This window comes from Amphibalanus amphitrite, unplaced genomic scaffold (genome assembly GCF_019059575.1).
Source record: "Amphibalanus amphitrite isolate SeventyFive unplaced genomic scaffold, NRLGWU_Aamphi_draft 000300F_arrow, whole genome shotgun sequence".
In the NCBI taxonomy this organism is placed as follows: Eukaryota; Metazoa; Arthropoda; class Thecostraca; order Balanomorpha; family Balanidae; genus Amphibalanus; species Amphibalanus amphitrite.
The window spans coordinates 260,677-279,324 of NW_024881795.1; the positions used below are offsets into that span (position 1 = coordinate 260,677).

An 18,648-nucleotide genomic window follows, 5' to 3' on the forward strand; every position below is an offset into this window, starting at 1 on the left:
GGAAACGGCTGTTCTCTGATAGAAATCGCATTCGCACGGCAAAGCTGAGGTCAGCCAGTACGGACAGTCATGATTCACGAAAGATCCGGAACAGATTCCTGGAAGACTGATGCATTGCATTCCTCAGAAATGACTGCAAGAGGCCGGATTAACTATAGGAAATCATCTGATGCGCAATCACTGCTCAGGTATCTAAACGTGATCGAAATTCGAAAAAAAAAATAGTTTAAGCGCTACAGCGATCGTGTAAAACGCGAATCTCAGGTGGCACAGCTGCAGAATTGTTTTTCAGTGATCCTCCTTCCCGTTTTTTTTTCGTCCGTGGTTTGCCGTCCGCGTACCCAGCCTCCTCAGTTTTCAGCAAACATCTCGCCGGGCGGACAATAGGGTCGAGAATCGTCTGCGTTGCGCGCTGTTTGGCTGCGGGTGACCGCCTGGTCATCGCCCTTACCGTCCCGCTCCGGTCATTCCGCGGCGGCGAGCCGAGTTAATCTCAGTGCGCCGACGGGCGAAATTCCGCCCGCTCGCTGGGTAAACTGGTCCTTATTGGTGCTGGACATCTTCTGCGGTGCCGCCGCCGCCCGCCGCTGCTGCCGCGGGCGGCGGCGGCGGCGGCGGCGGCGGCGGCGGTGCTCGTCGGAGAGGGCTCCGGCTGACCAAGCGCGCAGTCTCGGCCCAAAGGCCCCGTGGTGGGGAGGTCCGCGACGCCCGTGCCGTCTTCCAGCTCGCTAGAGCCACCACCTAACGAACGGATTGCACCAAAAAGGTGGGTGAGACGCCGCACATAGGTGAATCGGGACTTGAGACTTGGTTTTGTGAGCGAGTGTACGTGTGAAGGTCCTGTCCCGGAAGTTCCGCAAAATCGCACGTCAGGTGAAGCGTGCGTGAGACGTGAGTGGTTGCGTCTGCGTGTTAGCGGGCATGAAAGCCGTGGCTTCCGCCTTCCTATCCACATACAACTCAGCTTTTAACAGCCAAAGGCAGTGCATGCCACATGGCAAGAAATGAACAGTGGACACCCGACCTTCGATTACGGTTTGCCCCATCTCCTCTGATGCCTCGTCTGGGGTCGCCAATGCGTATGTGGACGTGATTAGTTAATAGGCATTTTTATGCCTGAGTTTATTCTGCTTATCAGTGCAGAAACCACTCAGGGACGTGATCGAAGCGGCATTGAAGCAACCAGCGAAGCGATGGACGATAAAGCCGAAATAACTAAAGATATGTAGGATGAGTGCAGTGAACCAGATGTGCAATCGCATCGGGGATCAGTAGAAGTTTAATTATTTAAAAAATGCGGTGAACAATGATGGCTCGTTCGAAAACTCATTGGGTTAAACTCTTTATTTATAATTCTTTCGCGTTGTTATGTCGACGAAAACTGTTAAATCCGCGCAAATGCCTACCCCGAAGCTTTTGGGAAATTAATCGTGTTGTAGACGGAAAAATTGTTATAATGAATCATAGTTCGGTGAAAAAACTTTTTTGTGTGTTGGCTGCTCGCATGACCCCTAACGAGAATATGTTCTGATACTCACACCTCGTATTTTTTTTGCAATCGCTCAAGAAATGAGAAAAAAGACGGCGAAATAAGGCATATCTGCACTGCCTTTGGTTAAGGTCGCACCTTTGGAAACCGGTTTCATTTTCTAACCAGGTCAGGTGGCCATTGACCTATGACGTCATGCGCTAGCCTCTGCGGAACCGCGGAACCACAGGAGTTCGTGGTTTCGTAAGGGCGTGAACGAAAGAAAATACTTCCGAAGGAGGCATTTAAACGAAACGTCTTTTGGACTTTAAAGTGACCTTTGGAACTTTTTTTCTCGGATAAATTATGGGTCGAGCCGTGTAATGATACCGAATACTGATCCGCTCTTTGGGTAATGCTTATGTAACAAGTGAACTGTAGTGGGGTGTTTTGCCATTAGTGGCGCCACGGTGCCTATTTGAAATCACTATAACAATTACTTAGTGCAACCGCAATCCCCTGACCTGAAAGGTAGAACTTTAACTTGACCTTTGAGGTCAACCTAAGTCAGCATTAGTTTGAGGTTTAGCCGTTGGTCAAGGTTTGGTCAGCCGAATTCAAGTTCAAGTTATACTGAGCTATTATTTTACAAAAACAGTAATTCGGCATAGTCTGTCAACGCAAGCGTATTTGCGAGAATCATAACTCTGAGCTGGGTCTGCTTATTTCATTCTAATGGCTTTATAAATGATCTTTAACGTTTCCAGTTACTATAAAAAATTAAATACCTTACGTTGTATTCATTTTGGCTGGTGAAGAAAACACTCTGGCACTTCACGTAACACTTGGAGGTAATAAAGTGCGAAATGGTGGGAAAATATTATCACGGTACCTACGTTCGTTTTATTTCAAAGTAAAGATACAAGAAAAACGCAGGGCAAGGAACAGGTTAATGGTTCACGTAAGCACAACCAATGCTAGTGTTGCTGCATTGAGTCTTATATTCACGCTCACTGTTCATTGGAGACCCTTGTAGGCTACGCGATAGAGGCTGAAAGGAGGCGGGTCACTAATGGTCAGGTACTTAATTCTTCACTCGCACTACCATAAGCATACCTCACCGCTAAATATCGGGCCCTAATGGCGGCCATGGCCCCGTCTCAGCGGCCAGCAGTGCCGTTGCTGCCCATTTAATTTCTTAATTTTTAATTCAAGGCATGGGCGTGACAAGAACTTTATGGGTAGGAATTTCCATTCAGCAGGCATGCATACATTGAGTCCCAACAATAGGAGCCCCTAGTGAAAGTTAGTTCTTAGGGCCTATTGTTTTTGTCGAGACATGTTATGCCCGCAAAATATGCTGGTCTTTCTGGGTTTTTATCGTATGATGTGGATGATTGGTTCGTGCTTTACCAGTTAACGTCAATCCTTTAGCTGTCGCTTGTACGACTGCTTCTGTATGTCATTTTGTCACCAATGCCGATGTCTAGCATGTGTCACTAATTTCCCAAATTGCCATTGATGCATTGCAAACCGAATTTGCTGTTGTTGTTAGTACAGAAGTCACTTATCACTTGTTAGGCATATCTGTCATTTGAAGTTTTGAACCCAGAGTCATTTGTCATTTGTACGTCATCTGTCACTCACGCATGTCTGCTGTTTCAGGGCCACACCATGAGAGCCTACCTGCTATGGGTGGGCCTCCTATCGGCGGCACTCACCCTCTCTCTTTCTGAGTCCGCCTCGGAGGGTAGCTTCTTTGAGTGCCCTCAGGGTGAGTACGCTATAGGGGGGGGGGGGGGGCACGTAGGGCAGGCGAGGGGGTGGTTGGCGGAGCTAGAGAGGTGGCATTGAATGCTGCAGATGAACACACTCCTCAAATAGTTTATTTATTTAGATAAAGTAATCGAATCCCACTTCCTTTGATTTTGCTGAGCCTGAAAGTGCTGAGCCTGAGCAGGAAAGTAAGTAATGCTCTCTCTCTATAAAACAGACTTGTACTAAAAATACCGCCGCTTCAGTCCGGTACTAGAGCATGGTTACGTAATCCACTCGGTACTATTCGAATATATCCAACAACAAACCAGTCCCGGTTATGTTTTGGCTAATGGTCGTTGCTGATATCACCTTTCGTATTATCGGTTATTTGTCCGTTATATCACCAGTTATGTTGGTACAGATCATTGTCAATGATCACTTATCAGGGATTTATTGATATCTCCCTTTGAAGTGAGCGCACTTATTTTGTTACACATATTGCATGGATTACATCATTCAGTGAAAGGTGATTTATTTCACCATAAATATAATTGCTCGTTACCTTTTAACTCTCTAGCAATGATTTAGATAGTACGAGAAACAACATAAGTCGATTTTGTCATTTGTAAACATCAGAATGGATGACGTATTCCCCAAAGCACTTGGCTATCACAATCAGTATCAGATAGTAAAATGTGATCCGCTAGCTATAGGCTTGCCAAACCTTTCAAAGACCGAAGACGACTCCATATTGTCATGAATCAAAACAGCATCTTTTCCGGGAAGAGGTGGGTGCTTGCAGTGGAAAGATTCGTGTTTTTTACTATCACTTCAAAATTGCGTTAAGAGTCAGTTTAATGCGTTAAAATTTATTGCAAAGCGCAGCGACAGATACTGGCACGCACTACAAAACGTCTCTAGTGCCTCAACGAGACTGATGGCCGTCGAATGTCATTCTGTGTCGAACCGGTGGACACTGGCCGTCTCGGCAGCCTCGCCACTCATGTTTTATTCAGTGTCCTCCGGTGGGGTCACTGACTGGTCGCACCCTCCTGAGGTCGTGCCGCAGAGGACGAATCTCGCTCGAGCAGCTACCACAAGTCACGCACCGGTGGACTAAATCAGTGACTGGCACGAGCGCCCGGCGCAGACCGGGGTGACGCAGAAAATTGGTCTTTGACATTTTCTCTATGTTCAGTGCTGTGCACCTGTAACAGCATAGGACGTACACGTATGTCATAACATAGCACGTAGAAATGAGTTCATTGTTTTTTATGAGTGTGAATCACCCGGCTCACTAAAACCTCAGGTGATAGTAGCGTCGGGAAATTATGAAAAGTCCTAAAAATCAGCGTCCGATGATGGCTTGCGTTGAAATCATACTGATTTTAGATGTCGGTTACAGTACTGACTGCCTTATAAAACCGCACTTTGACTTAAAGCGTTTTTGTCGCTATTGCCGACAATAGAAGCAAATGGACGCAAATTGACCTGTGCAGTCGGCGCGCCCAAAAACCCCAATAAACAAAACAAACAAAACAAGACAATAGAAGCAATCTTGGTAAAATATGTTGCAGTGAGGCATAAAACAACACATGACAACATTTTGTCGACTGCAATCGTACGTGGTACGGCATCCGTGGGGACTGCAACGCTGCGTGGGGTGCTAACCTTGGGGACCTCGACGGTGTGTACGACGCTAACACCAACTTCCGCAACTCCAACGCACAAACAGTCCGACCGCTGGAGACTGCATTAGTGTGTGGGGCAGTAACACCTTTTGGAGACTGTAGTCACGCACAGCACACTAACACCATAGTCGGCGGCCGTTATGTAACGCAGGACAGGATCTGGAGACCGCAGTGCTGAATAGGTTACTAGCACTAGCGTTGGGAACTTCAATGCTGCATAGGTCGGGAACTAGGGATTGCTATTCATCATGGGACGGACACTTTGTGTTTTTACATTACTGTATCGGGCAGTGCTGTAAGCTATTACATTCTACTGTTATATATTAAATTGGAATATAGTTTCTAGGAAAATTTATGCTTTAGCCTTGTGGAATAGTTCGCATTTTTCCACGGTACCTATGAAAAGGAAACGCACGTCATGGTGTGTGGTGAATGGTGTGTGGACATTTCGGGAGATTCTCAAAACATTTGTTTGTGGTGTGATTGAATATTCGCTCCAATCTAGCCCTTAGCTTCAACGTTTATTGTTGTTTTGTATTTCTGCTAAACACACAATGACCGTTTTCCGCTATCTCACTGTCCCTCCGCGACCCTGATGAAGGGTTTTGACACTTTCCGGTTCAGATGGCTACCCTTCCACGGTGACGGGAACGATGCGCCGTCTCATGTGTGAAAAGGTCGATGACCTAGATGGCAGTGGGATTATCTAGCGGCGATTTCACGGGAGATATCAGGCACACGACGTCTGCACAAAACTGGTAGAATGGAGTTAGATGTTGAGGTAAATCCTGTCGTCGTGTTCATGATAGGATCTGATGTGTTTTTTGAGGAGTATATCTGCTCATCGAGGAATGTATGGACACTTGCACTTTTAAAAAGCTGCAAAATCTGTTACACATGCATTAGCCTTATGGGTACATACGTGGGTTGGTTGATGCTGGTATCATAAGCTGATACGGAAGAGGACGAGATATTAATTCAATGATCAAATCATCAAAGAGGGAATTCAATCGATCACAGTTAAATTCAATCGCACGTCACAGTAGGTAATGAAGGAAAGTGTGCGTTTCACATAAGCATCTCGTCGAAGTCCAGTAGTATCACTGTTTGCTACCGATATTGCTGTCACTTTTATGTCACTTTATCTAATTAAATGTCTTTATTTCAGACTGGATGCTGAGAGGCCAGCACTGTTACCGTTTCTTCAACATTCACCACTCCTGGGACAAAGCTGCTGAGCTCTGTCAAAGGTAAGTCTGCCACAACGCTGGCGGCACTGTTACTTTATCAGAAGAAGTCTTTTTGGAGTTGCGATTGATGCCCTCTGGCTGAGCTACCTTTGGATATTGCCAGTGAGTTGTCACGCTCTAAGGCAGAAAGGCAAAGGCCACCGCGCAGAAGGGTTTATGGGAGTGGCTAAGGAGAGAAAGAAAGAGACAGAGACAGAGAAAGACAGAGAAGAGAGAGAGAGAGGGAGAGAGAGAGAGAGAGCAGAGAGAGAGAGAGAGAGAGAGAGAGAGAGAGAGAGAGAGAGAGAGAGAGAGAGAGAGAGAGAGAGAGAGAGAGAGAGAGAGAGAGAGAGAGAGAGAGAGAGAGAGAGAGAGAGAGAGAGAGAGAGAGAGAGAGAGAGAGAGAGAGAGAGAGAGAGAGAGAGAGAGAGAGAGAGAGAGAGAGAGAGAGAGAGAGAGAGAGAGAGAGAGAGAGAGAGAGAGAGAGAGAGACCATGAATTGGTCACCACTCAAGCCTTTAGCAAGCGACCGCTCTAACCGGATCGTTTTTGTCTGACGATACAACAGTATGGCTGTTCTTGCACTTACATCCTGACGTCACGGTGACACGATATGGGGCGTTATCTATTGGTTCGTGACTCAGTCGTGAGTGAGGCGTGGTCGTCTCTGCTATCCCGTGTGGGTTTCGAGGTCTCCCTAACCTCGCTGGAGAAAGACAGACTGAGAGCTGAACTGGGTGCTGGAACGGGATTGGACAGTGGGGGTGTGAATGGGGTGAGGCTGAAGCAAAAACTTCGGGAGAAAAAGGGTAACCTTGGGTTCCATGGGGGATAATCGCATAGAAGGATGACGAACTAGCTCCACTGGTCTTCTCTGTTGTGTTTAAATCCTTAGAACGGCCCGGTTTGATAAAGGGGAAACAGGAATTGTGCCTCTCAAAATTGGGGATGCCATTTTGAATTATTGGTCATGGACTATGTAGACAGGTAGGGCCTAGTTGTTAGAGAGTGAAGTCTAGGAAACATCTAGAATAGTTATATAATGTATGGCCTCAGTTCACATCAAAGTAGGCTGAAGAACGTAAATGGAGCATTACGTAACTGACAGCCCGGTCCAGTCGGAAGAAGAGAGGGTGGGGATTCAGCTCGATAGTCATTCAGATTGATGCTTCTCAAAATGCCAAGGATGTATCTAAAAATGTCAAATGTGCTCAGTCTGTTTTCAGTCAGCATTAGCTTGAGAGTGAGAATACCCATGTGTGGTCAATGGTGCTGGAGAATATGACTTATGGGAGATGCATGCTGAGAGATAGAGAACAAAAAGAGAGGCTTAACGCGGAAAAAAGGATCTTGAAGAGTAAAACCAGAAAAAGGGAAAGGAAAAGAAACAAGCAAACAAACAAACACACGAGCAAAGAGAAACAGAGAAAAACGGGACTACGATCAGAAAGAGGGAGAAAGAAAGACGCATGGAGGTGCGACGGAGAGAGAGGGGGAGAGGACTTTCAGTTGGCACCGCCTTCATCCCGTATTCATCTCATGCACGCGCTAAGTGGGACGCCGGAAGTTGGACGCCCTCGGGCTGGCTCAGTACACCCCCCGGTGAGGCGAGCATGACATTCCCTCGAAACCACCAGCGGCTCTCCCGCTGAGACGCGGGGCGGCAGTGCGTTCCACTTATTTTCACTTTCCCATTTTTCTTCGGTTATCTCTTCGGTTTAGCTTCGTCTTTGTCTCAGTGGATTTCGTTTGTTCTACTGGCTCCAATTGTGGTTCCATTTCTCGAGGAGTTGATTCAGCCATTTTATGACACTTTTTGATTAGATTACATTCAGTTGGTAGGTACTGCTCATTCATTCAGTTCATTCATTTTATTTTCACATCTGCTACGAAGCTGCTACTCGAAGTATGCAGGTAGTTCGATATATCGTTCATGCCTCTGCTGAACACTAAGATTTGTCTTCAAGAAGGTCCAAGTTTCATAATGTTCCACACACATGTCTGGTCACTTTTAGTCAAAGTTTTTATCAACTAATGAAAGCGACTACAACTGCCGACCCCTTCGATTCCTCGCCATCACTCAGTACGTCACTGCGTGCCTGTGACGCAGTGGAGCGCTGTGATTGGTCGGCCAGACCCGTGGAGCTGCTTACGTAAGCAGGTCGTCTGGGCGGTAGGTCGCTGACGGTCACTGAACTCGGCGCGCCTGCGGAGGAGGCGCACAGGCATGGCAGCTAGCCACGCGTCTCGAGCGCCGGCCGGCCGAGCGACCAACCGGTGCGTGGTGAGCGGCGGTGGGCAACGGCGAGCGATGGCGCGTTGGAGACGAGCTATGGCGCATGTGAGGCTAGCAACGGCGCACAGCATGCTAGCTATACGGCGAGTTGCGACGCACAGGAGGCGAGCGATGGTGCACAGAGAGCCAGCGCGGCGGTCACACACAGGGGGCGGGCTATCGTGCAATGGAGACGTGCGATAGCGTATTTGAAACGAGCTAAGGGCATTGGAAACGAGAAACGAGATATGGCACATAGGAGACTAGCAGCGACACATCGGAGACGAGCTACGCCGCATTGGAAGTGAGCGATGGCGCACACGACGAGCCACGGTGGCGTGTGGCGACGCATGTGAGGCGTGCGACGGTGCACAGACGGCGAGCGGCGGCGCATTGGGGACGAGGAGTGCCGCGCCGGCCTGGTGACATACCTTACCGTACTGAAAGCGGTCAACAAGACGCGATGGATGGGCCCATGCTCGGTCTTGAAGGCGGTGGGAAAAAGACAAATGAAACAGATGGACAAATGGACAAATGAAATAGCCAGGAAGCGGTCAAAGTCAAGTGGATAGACTATTCAGAGAGTGGCAAATTACAACTGTGTAACATTGGCAGAGCGACAACAACAAGCTTTCATGTAGCCTACAGCCCTACAAAATTGCGGTTCTGTTGTGGTTGAATATTAGACCCTGCTTCCTCATCTCGTTTCTGCACAGGCCAACAGACCTTCTACCTTTAACATTTAACATTTCCCTGCTTTCATCCACTGACCACCAAGCATTGAACTTGCTGTCTTCACCAGACATCTTTCTTCCCTTGGCTGGCAACCACCGCTTTCAACGTCTCCATAGCTCGATCGCCGTTTCACTTTTTAGCCCGCTTCCGGCCGCCAAATTTGTAGCCAGCGACCTCTGAGTGGTAAGGTGATATCTCCTGACCCTCAGCGGTCGCGGCTGACCCGAGACAATCCAAATGGCCCCAGAATTTCCCATGACGGTTGTACGGGCCGGTGCGGGAGGGCCTTTGCCCGAAGGTCGCCGGTGAGGGTGAAAACCGAAAGCCTCACATGGGCACAGGTGTTAAAAGTGTCGCTTGACCTCAGGCAGACCGCATATTGTGGGTGGTCGAATCGGAAGTGGAGATAGACTTTCGCTGTGAATCGGTAAATGCTTCGATCGAAGCGGTGACTCAGGCGATTTGTTTGATTAGGACATAGCGAGAGCATGACGGTGGAGAATTGGTGGGACCTTTGATTGGAGATGCTGTCATTCAGGTTCCATAGGCTTTTATCCCGTCCATTTTCCTTTCTTTTATTCTATGGTGACATACGTATTTTTGTATCATTATAATCGGAATAGCTTTGACTCTTCAGTAGAAAATGGCTTTAGTTTTTTTATGAATCTTATTGAGATCGTATCCGACACAAATAGTTGCCTGTTCCTTCAGTAAGGTTGAGTCTGCTAGTTCTAATGAAATTGGTAAGCAACTGCTAAATCGTCGTGATTTTCCCAGTCTTTGAAGCATCACCATCACCAAATTCTTTTTAAGTTCCCGAAGTAGGTATTGTCCACAGCCTGAATGCCGTATGACCAGTACAATCACTATACGACCAGTCCTCCACAATTTCTCCAGTCTCCAACAAACCCCACCGTTCCACCAACACGCGACACCGGTGTTTAACGCCGTTCGCAATCCGGATGCAGACTCACAACCGGTACACCCGGTCCCGTTCCCGTGTTAGTTGGAGTCGAGCCGACTAGTTCTGTGGCTGTCTTAGTGGTCCAGCATTTGGCCATTATGAGCCCGGATCGCCTTGGCACCACGGGTTCTCACTTCCTGTCTGCCGGCCCGGCCGCCTCCCGCAGCCGGGCTTCCTGACTTTTTTTTTTAGAAATTTGCATGTGCTTATACGGATATGGTGGATGTGAAGAGCCGCCTTGATTTTGAATCATACATGCTTGCGTCTACAATCTATATACCTCTTAATTTACCTACATTTTTTGTGTGCGTTTCACGCATTAGTTTATTATATTCAACCATCTTTTCACTACCATCTTTTCCGTCTTCTTCTCTTCCTTATTTCTCTAATCCCTTATTTTCACTATCCAAATTATTTATCGCAATGTTCTATATCCGTGTTCACCCATTGCATACATCAAACATTTGCTTTTGCGTTTTATGATAACCCTCTTACGGTCTATCCGACCTTTTTGTTGCTAGCTACCCTCCTTTCCTTTCGAGCTGAGCACCGTTAGAATAAGTTCCCCCGGTGTCTCGTAATCACTCCAGCCTACTCCCGTTGTCCCACGCTGACCTCCCTGCAGTGGCATCTCTCTGTGAGCGTCTGCACACCTCACCCATGGCCTCGATCCTCAGGTATTTCTCAGAGAGCTCGGGACCGGTTCTGCCAGTGTGTCAGGCGCTACATCGCTCCTGGGGCTAGACATTCTACCCTCTGGGGAGGTAGTCATCATGTCTAAGAAGGCGCCGCCGCTCCTGGTTGGCCTGCTTCGTTGTGTGGGTACAGATCTTGCAGTTTGCTATCTTGGTCGATCGAGCTGGTCACGCTTGAGTAGTTTGTGGTCCTAGCTGACCAATCATTCCACTTCTGGGGTTCTGTCTTACCAGTCTCTCCCGTTAATTTTGTGGTTCTCACGCCTTGCCATTTCAACGCATATACCCTACCGTCCTGTAGGATTCCGGTTCCGCCCGTGCAGTATGCAATCCTGACTAGTTTGCGAGTCTGTCGACCAACCGACCAACCGACCGACCGTGCGGTTCGGTCACCGACCGCCGACCGGTCACACAGCTTTGCGCCGGCCGCTCGGCGTGGGCCGCTCGCCTGGCTGTGGCTAGACACACCGATACGGCTACAGAACTAGCGGCTAAGGCACGTGGCTGGCTGACCCCAAAACGCTGACCGGCACACCGCCACCTCAGGTGCCGGTGACGTCATGTACGGGTGTTGGTGACGTCACTGTGGATTTTGGTGATAGCACTACTCGTTGAAGTTTATCAGAGGTTCCGCGGATCCCTTTCGATCGCTGTCATTATTTTTGTTAAGAATATAAAATAAAGCAGCGAGAATAAATATACTATACTGTCTATACAGTCTACAGTCTATACAGTACAATCCATACTGAAAATAAAAGAAGATATACATAGAGTGACGCATGCCTACCCATATTAAACGTAACAGCCACGGATGACCTCTGAACTCTTGGCTTCCTAAAGTCACAAGGCTCGCAACATTGAAGTATTTCACACACCAAATTATTAAAACATAAAATCATTTTACAAAATCCCCACTAATAAAATTTACTCAGATTGCTGGTATGTTCCGAATTATGTGAATCACTTGAACCCTGTGAATCAGCACAGCATCGACCTCAATCGCCACGGGCCTCACGACAGCTGAGTAGCCTGTCCGTGCCTCATGTCCCGACCAATACCGTTGTGTCCTCTCTACAACGGGTGACGGCGGGCAGACGGTCACCGATGCGGGAACGCGGCGGGCTTCACACAATTTTCCGGACACTGCCGCCTGTGTGATTGGCTGGATTCTCACGGAATGGAGTTGGTTCGGCGGTGGACGGTGCACGGTTGTTGTGGCCAGTCATGAGAGTTGTTTGTTGGAATGCAATGTTGATGGCAGGAACGGCGCTTTTTTTTGTTTGAGGAAGTAGGGCTGAGTTTTCAGAGTATTGTAAAGGATGCGTGCGGGCTACGTGTCTTTTTTGTAGGGAAAATGCCGATGTCTGATACATATCCAATAGGTGCATCGTGGTTCATGAAGTCAGAAGTTTGCCTCAATATTCTCCAACAGCTCTTCATTATTTGCGTTAACAGGGTTTTCAATGTTCAAACTGAACTTTGAACTTTGAACATATCAACACTTCTGAACTTTGAAAAGCCTCCTTATTGTCCATTTGTCTCTTAACCCGCGCCCGGCTGGGGGTTCTGGATTTCCACGCCCTGCTGGGGGGGGGTGTTTGAACACCCCCCTTCTAACTCGGCTCCTGGGCCACGTAGCGATACGCGGAAGGCGGCGTTCGAAAGAGCGTCAAAAATAATGAGGAAATCACTTCGGTCAATTTTTTGGTCAGGTCAAAGGTCAGGTCACCAGAGGTCATTGAAGGCAAAATTTCGCCGATTTCCAGGTCGAATGTCGAAAATTTCCAATAAGCCAACGCATAACACGGGAACCAATAGAGCTACAGCGCTGCGGAAAAGCGCATTGGATAGCCCTATTAACGCCCTTTCTGAGTAATTCTCTCAGATTTGACCTAGCGTCAACGGTTTTGCCTGCAGGGGGCAAAAACTGCAAAAATAGCCGATTTTTTCGGAAACAGTTTTTCTGCAATAACTTTTGACCCAAGCATTGTACGAGCTTACTTTTACCGGCATCGTGTTCCTCTCGTCATGACGCATCGAATGAACTATAACTTGACCTTGAAAGGTCAACTTGAAAATTTGACCTCAGGTCAAGGTCATGACCTGACCGGAAAGGGTCATGTTGCATATCAGTCGATCCGTATCGTCGAGCTGAACACATCTAAGGCGTTTTCATCGCTCTAGCATGCCTCTATCAAAAGTTATTTGCGAAAAACTGTTCGATACCATTCGTGACCTAAGATGACCTCAGGGCATGAACAGGGGTCACAGACACCAATTTCATGTTCAGTGTGTCTAAACCACTTGTAATTCAGTGTTTGGGAGTGTTTATAATGTCTTTCGTCCAAAAGAGGCGCATTTCAATTTTCTCCCATTGACTTATAATGGGGAGGTCGCAAAATTGACCTGACCTTAGGTCATCGATATCAAAATTCTGAGATATACATTTTGTACATACTATTGCTCTTATCAATCGCTGAAAGTTTCAAAGCGATCGGTCACTCGGTGTAGCTATGACAGACATTGAAACTTTTTATGAGGTGAGGTCACTTCAAGTGACCTGGTGACCTGACCTTGAATGACCTTGGTCTGAAATTTTAACAACATGTGTAGAATTGATGTATGATAAGGTGTACCAAAAACGGCGGCGCTCCGCGCCGCCGTTTTTGAGATATTCGCGAAAAACCACAAGGGGGGGTGTTCAAACACCCCCCCCCCCAGCAGGGCGCGGGTTAATAAAGGTTCTGCAATCCATACGATATTCCAAGAATGTTTGGCCTCGCCCCTAAAAGCAATATCGTCAGCATCCAGGGGTGAGTCATGCTCGACTGTCCATTTATAAAGCATGGGCCGGTTCGCGTCCAAACACACGACCGAATCTATCAGGCTGCATCAACCACACGAAAACAGCACGCAAGTTGGTAGGAACCGCCGATTCATACTTGGCAAATTACAAACACAATGCAATGAAATGCGTTGCAGGATTCACGAAGCCCCGGTTTAGCTAGCGTTGTGCTAATTTCAGCTAAGCTCATATCAATGATCAGTTGTCTACTGACACACATTACATAACATGCTGAGTTCGGTAATTGTTTTTGTGATGCATGCGCAGATAATCATTTTTACACCACACCAAACACGTCATCTTTCCTCATGTCTGACATATTCAGCTGATAGTGACTTTCGTACATACTTCGGCACTTTGTTCAGTCCAACCTTTTTCACTCCGGACTACCCACCAGCCCAGCAAATCGCTCGTCTTCGCTCGTCTGCGCCGGTGTTACCCACTGTGCGCCGGTCGACGTTGGCTCGCTGCCAGCTCTGGACCCCGGCTATAACGGTGAGGTGGACCGGGGGCGCTCGCTGCAGTCGGACCACGGACGAACACCGCTGACCCAGCCGGGTAGGAGAGATGCCTCCGATGGTGGCGCCTCTGGCGGACGGAATGTGAGACGTCTCGCCGGGTTCTGAGTAGGCACCGGTGAGATTAGAGAGACGTGAGGGGTCGCGAGGATGTTTTTGCATGCAGCCGCCATAGTTTTTGCTCGGTAATGGTGTGAGTCTGATGTTTTAGAATACGATTAGGTACGATCTTTATTATGCCTACATGGCCCAAGGGGAAATCATTGGGAGGTTGTTATCCATTTATCCATTACATATCGTTGTGTCATTTCACTATTTATTTATTTCTGTTTGCTCATAGCTATCCAACCTTTTTACGCTCGGCTGCTGCCTCGCGCGAAAGCTGGCCTTTCTTGTGCGTGTCAGGTCATGGCAGCAGCGCCGTGCCGCCGTCTATCTCGAGCTGACCCCATTCCGGGCCTCCACAGTCGAGAGGAGGCGTGAGAAGCTAGCTAGGAGAGAAACGGACCGGCGTGCACGAATTCGTGGGAGGGACAGAGCCAATCGAGACCGAACGAGAGTTCAATCGGAGCCCCGGGCCCGTGCCCGAGGCGATGAGAGTGCATGAGAGTGCTTTCAGAGAGATTTCGTAGTGTTGGAGAGCGAGCCGCATTGGGATTTGATCGGAAAAGGTTACACAGGGATTGGGCATTTAGCTTCTCTCCTGAAAGTTATGTCAATATTTCACATGGGCAAATGTTTTGGGAACGTTTTAAATATCCATCGGGAACGTAGGTATTTATTGCGCTAGAGCCCTGGAGTGTTTTAATATGACAAAATGATTGACATTTTTAATAGCGATTACGTAATAAACAGCACCAAAGGCATCCTTTGAAGGACTATGAGTTCGAGTGCCATCGGACAGATCTTCAATTTTTTTATGTCCCCTCGAACCCTCAATTTGATGATTTTTTTCTGATCGCTTGGTCAAGAGCGCCTAAATATTGTTTCCGACGTAACGCAGTGCCTACTCAACGTCAATCGAAGCCCCACTGCTCGAAGCCTCAAAGTTAATTTTTCACGACGTTTCAGTCCTCACCTATCCGTGCTTCTATCCTCAAGATACTGAAATCCTTCTCCTCCACGCCGCAACCCCCTCCGGGCTGGACAGGCAACTTTATCTCATGCGGGCTGCTCCCTTGGAGCGGCACCGCTGCTCCTGAGGGAGCGCACCCCGTAGCCGGGTGCAGTGAGTGCCTTGGGGCTGGGCGGCCTGTCCTCTGGACGGGCTCAGCCCCGGCGACTCACTAGGGTGCCTGCCCAGACCAATGTCTCCCCCTAATTCCTATCATCCTTCCGGCTCTGCAATGGTCTTGTCGACCGAAAGGGCCTAACCCAACAAAAAAAAGACGTTTCAGTCAATCTTGATCATACCTGAGCACCGGCCTTTCCATTCCATTCCACTCGAGAGAAGGGGTGGGCGAGTGGGCGTCACCAGCCGGCCGGCGGCCCTGGGCTGGTCAGCAGACGGAAGTCGCCGACCCTGAGGCTCTCAGATGACGTCACGTGGGTCGCCTGGCGCCGGATGGTACCGGAGTCGGTCACGTGACCGCGGCGGCCGCGCCCGCCGCCGCGGCAGCCACCGTGGGGAGGTGGGCCCGGCCGCTGGTCCCGTGATGTGCACAACGCGAGACGGCTGGCCTATATGGCACCTGAGCTGTGGTTTGGCCAAAATCGGGAAATCACGGATTACGGTGAAAATGGGGCTTTGCGTGTGAAGTAAACAACTTAAAGATAAAACATATATAAATAAATTTTATATAAAATCAACAGTGTTATTGCTTAGCTGATGTAGAGTTACCGACCCCTGTTTGAGCATCACACCCAGAACGATGCGTTTTTAAGATCGTCCAATGCATATGATAAACGGTACAGCTGCGCATTTTTCAGCGTCATCGCAGCTCTAATGGCAACATTGAGGAATGACTGTCACTTACGAGACAAAAGCTTCTCAGATACGGCTGACATAAGGCATTGATATTGTTGGTATTGTTGACGGCGTAGAATGTTAATGAGACAACGAAGTCAAACAAAAGCCAGCCAGTGTTTCATCTAGGTAATTGACTTGAAAAGTCAGCGGTCTTTAGTCAGCTGCTATACTGCCATCCCTTCCCCCTGCACGAGTGACCTGCAAAGTGACACACCCAGCCTTGACACACCCCATTCTTGCGTTCCAGATATGGCTCTCATCTAGTCGTCGTTCAAACCTACGACCAGAACAACTTCACCCGACATCTAGCTGACGAGAACGCCGAAGATGGCGACCGAGATCGCTACTGGCTGGGTTTCCGAACTCTGGACGACCTCAGCACCAACAGTTTGGAGACAGCGGCCGGCACTCTGCAGAGCCAGTATATCGGCTTTTGGGACCGGGTGAGTGGCTTGCTGGCGGCTCAAAGGCTTTGGGGTGGCTTGACGGTGGCTCAACGTCAGCTCAATGTCTCGAGCTCATAACCAGCGGGGATTTTGAGCCGCCGGACGATCTCACCAAGGCTCAGAGACCAACTCATGAGGGATTTGGAGACGGCGCCTGCTTTTACAAAGTGTCGTTTATGGGATTCGAAAGCACTGGCGAAAGTTAAGCTGTCGCAAACTGGTAGTAAACACAAATTGTTTTATACGCTTTTATGATGCTGGTAAGTGGTAACTACACATTTATTTTGTTCGCTTTCACGCTGATCGCTGTTGCTGAGCTCAATACGCGGGAACTGTGATTTTTTCTGAAGTTATCATGAAATGTGTTTCTAACTAAAAGGTTTAGGAGCTTAACTTTACCATCATTGAGCTTGGATTTCCCCATCTTGACTTTTCTTGACTTCTTCTTCGTCTTGACTTCTCCCTTCTCCGGCAGGGTAACCCGCGTGCCGAACTTGGCGAGTGTGTTCGGGCCAGGTTCACAGACTCAGAACAAAGCTGGGCCCTAACCACCTGCGAACAGCTGCTACCATTCATGTGCCGTGCCACCGCCTGCCTCAAGGGTGAGATTTCAGCACGGAATAACGGCTCGGTGGCCCGTATGGACATGCATGCAAGTCGTGTTGCAGAGGAGCATCGGATGCAGCCGTTTTTAATCATGCTGCACGAGTTTCCTTCGTGTTATAGTTTCTAGTGAAATTTTAGCACCTCCCGATTTTCCGCTCTCGTAAACTTGCAGGTAAAAATGACTGGACTGACATGTGTGCATTGAGCTAAAGCGTTACTTGTTTCCGTGTTGTATCCTGTTCTTGCTCATGTTCTGCTTCGATATAAGTGATGTTACCTAGATTATCATCAAATATACGTTTAATGTAACCAGCAAAGATGCTACTATATTTATGACATTTACTCTTCTGTACCGACAGTAACAAATGTTTTCCTTCAACACCGTGACCCATTTTCGTACCGGAAGTAGGTACCGTGTGATGTATCCTCATGAAAGGTAAAAAAGGACTGCAGTTCCTGACTCATGTTTGCCTTTGCTCCCAGGACACTTCCACTGCGCTAACGGCAACTGCGTCAATGGCGCCTTCAAGTGCGACGGCGAAGATGATTGTGGTGATATGAGTGATGAGAGCGACTGTCAGGATACTACGCCCTGTCACGGTAAGCAACTGTGAGGACCTATAGAGACATGACAAGTGTCATCAGTGAGGACAAGACACTTGCCAGTGTTACGATGAGGACTGTCAGGATATAGATGACAGCTTGAAGTGTTACCGCGAGGACTCTCATAGCACGTATGACAAGTCTGTCAAAACATATATGACTCTTATCTTTTATATGGTGAAGACTGTGTGTTAGAAGATCATTGAGAGCCCTCTGTCTCAGGATGTCAATTCATAATTCCACTTCTGATTCAATTCATAATTCGAAACCACAAGTGACAGTCCGGCTGCATCTACCCACTTAGTGAACGCTCTGCCATAAACAATCCACACGACAATCACTCCAGGAAAACCATCATTTCACCCATCTCAGAAAAGTATCGAGGAAACTTCAAATGGAAAACACATCAATGGCTGATGCGGCAATCGCCAGCTACCCATCGCCTGGGAACGCAACCATCACTGATTACATAATACAAAAATAGCCGTAACACTGGCGACACTGGCTCACCTAGTCCAGTTGATCCGCATTTTATGTCTCAGGTGTGACTGGCTGTTTTATTACAGAGTACCAGCGCTCGTCGTCTGGTACCATCGAGTCTCCTGGATATCCGGAAAGGTATCCGGCCAACCGCGAGTGCAAATGGACCCTGGAGGCACCTGTTGGACACAGGATTACACTGCAGGTCAGTCGCGCATAATACATTTTTACATCTAACAAAAGTGACAAACTTAATTATTACAATACTTTGATGATGCCTTCTGAATGAATAAGTGTCAATTGTTTTAATGACATTATCGAAGCTTTGCCTAATCCAGGATGCTTTTAATAAAGCAACATAGCCTA

At 48.1% G+C, this 18,648-nt stretch overlaps 1 protein-coding gene across 1 annotated transcript in view; it reads left to right on the top strand.

The window, feature by feature from the left end:
* Positions 1–653: 653 nt before the first annotated feature.
* LOC122387849 overlaps positions 654–18,648 on the top strand; it is an 85,573-nt gene continuing 67,578 nt past the window's right edge. Inside the window, exons 1-7 of the mRNA XM_043378409.1 lie at positions 654–766; positions 3,134–3,242; positions 6,086–6,167; positions 16,395–16,590; positions 17,069–17,195; positions 17,683–17,799; positions 18,369–18,487. Of these exons, the coding sequence (XP_043234344.1) occupies positions 3,143–3,242; positions 6,086–6,167; positions 16,395–16,590; positions 17,069–17,195; positions 17,683–17,799; positions 18,369–18,487 (741 nt within the window). The 5' untranslated portion in view covers positions 654–766; positions 3,134–3,142. The remainder of the gene's footprint in view (positions 767–3,133; positions 3,243–6,085; positions 6,168–16,394; positions 16,591–17,068; positions 17,196–17,682; positions 17,800–18,368; positions 18,488–18,648) is intronic.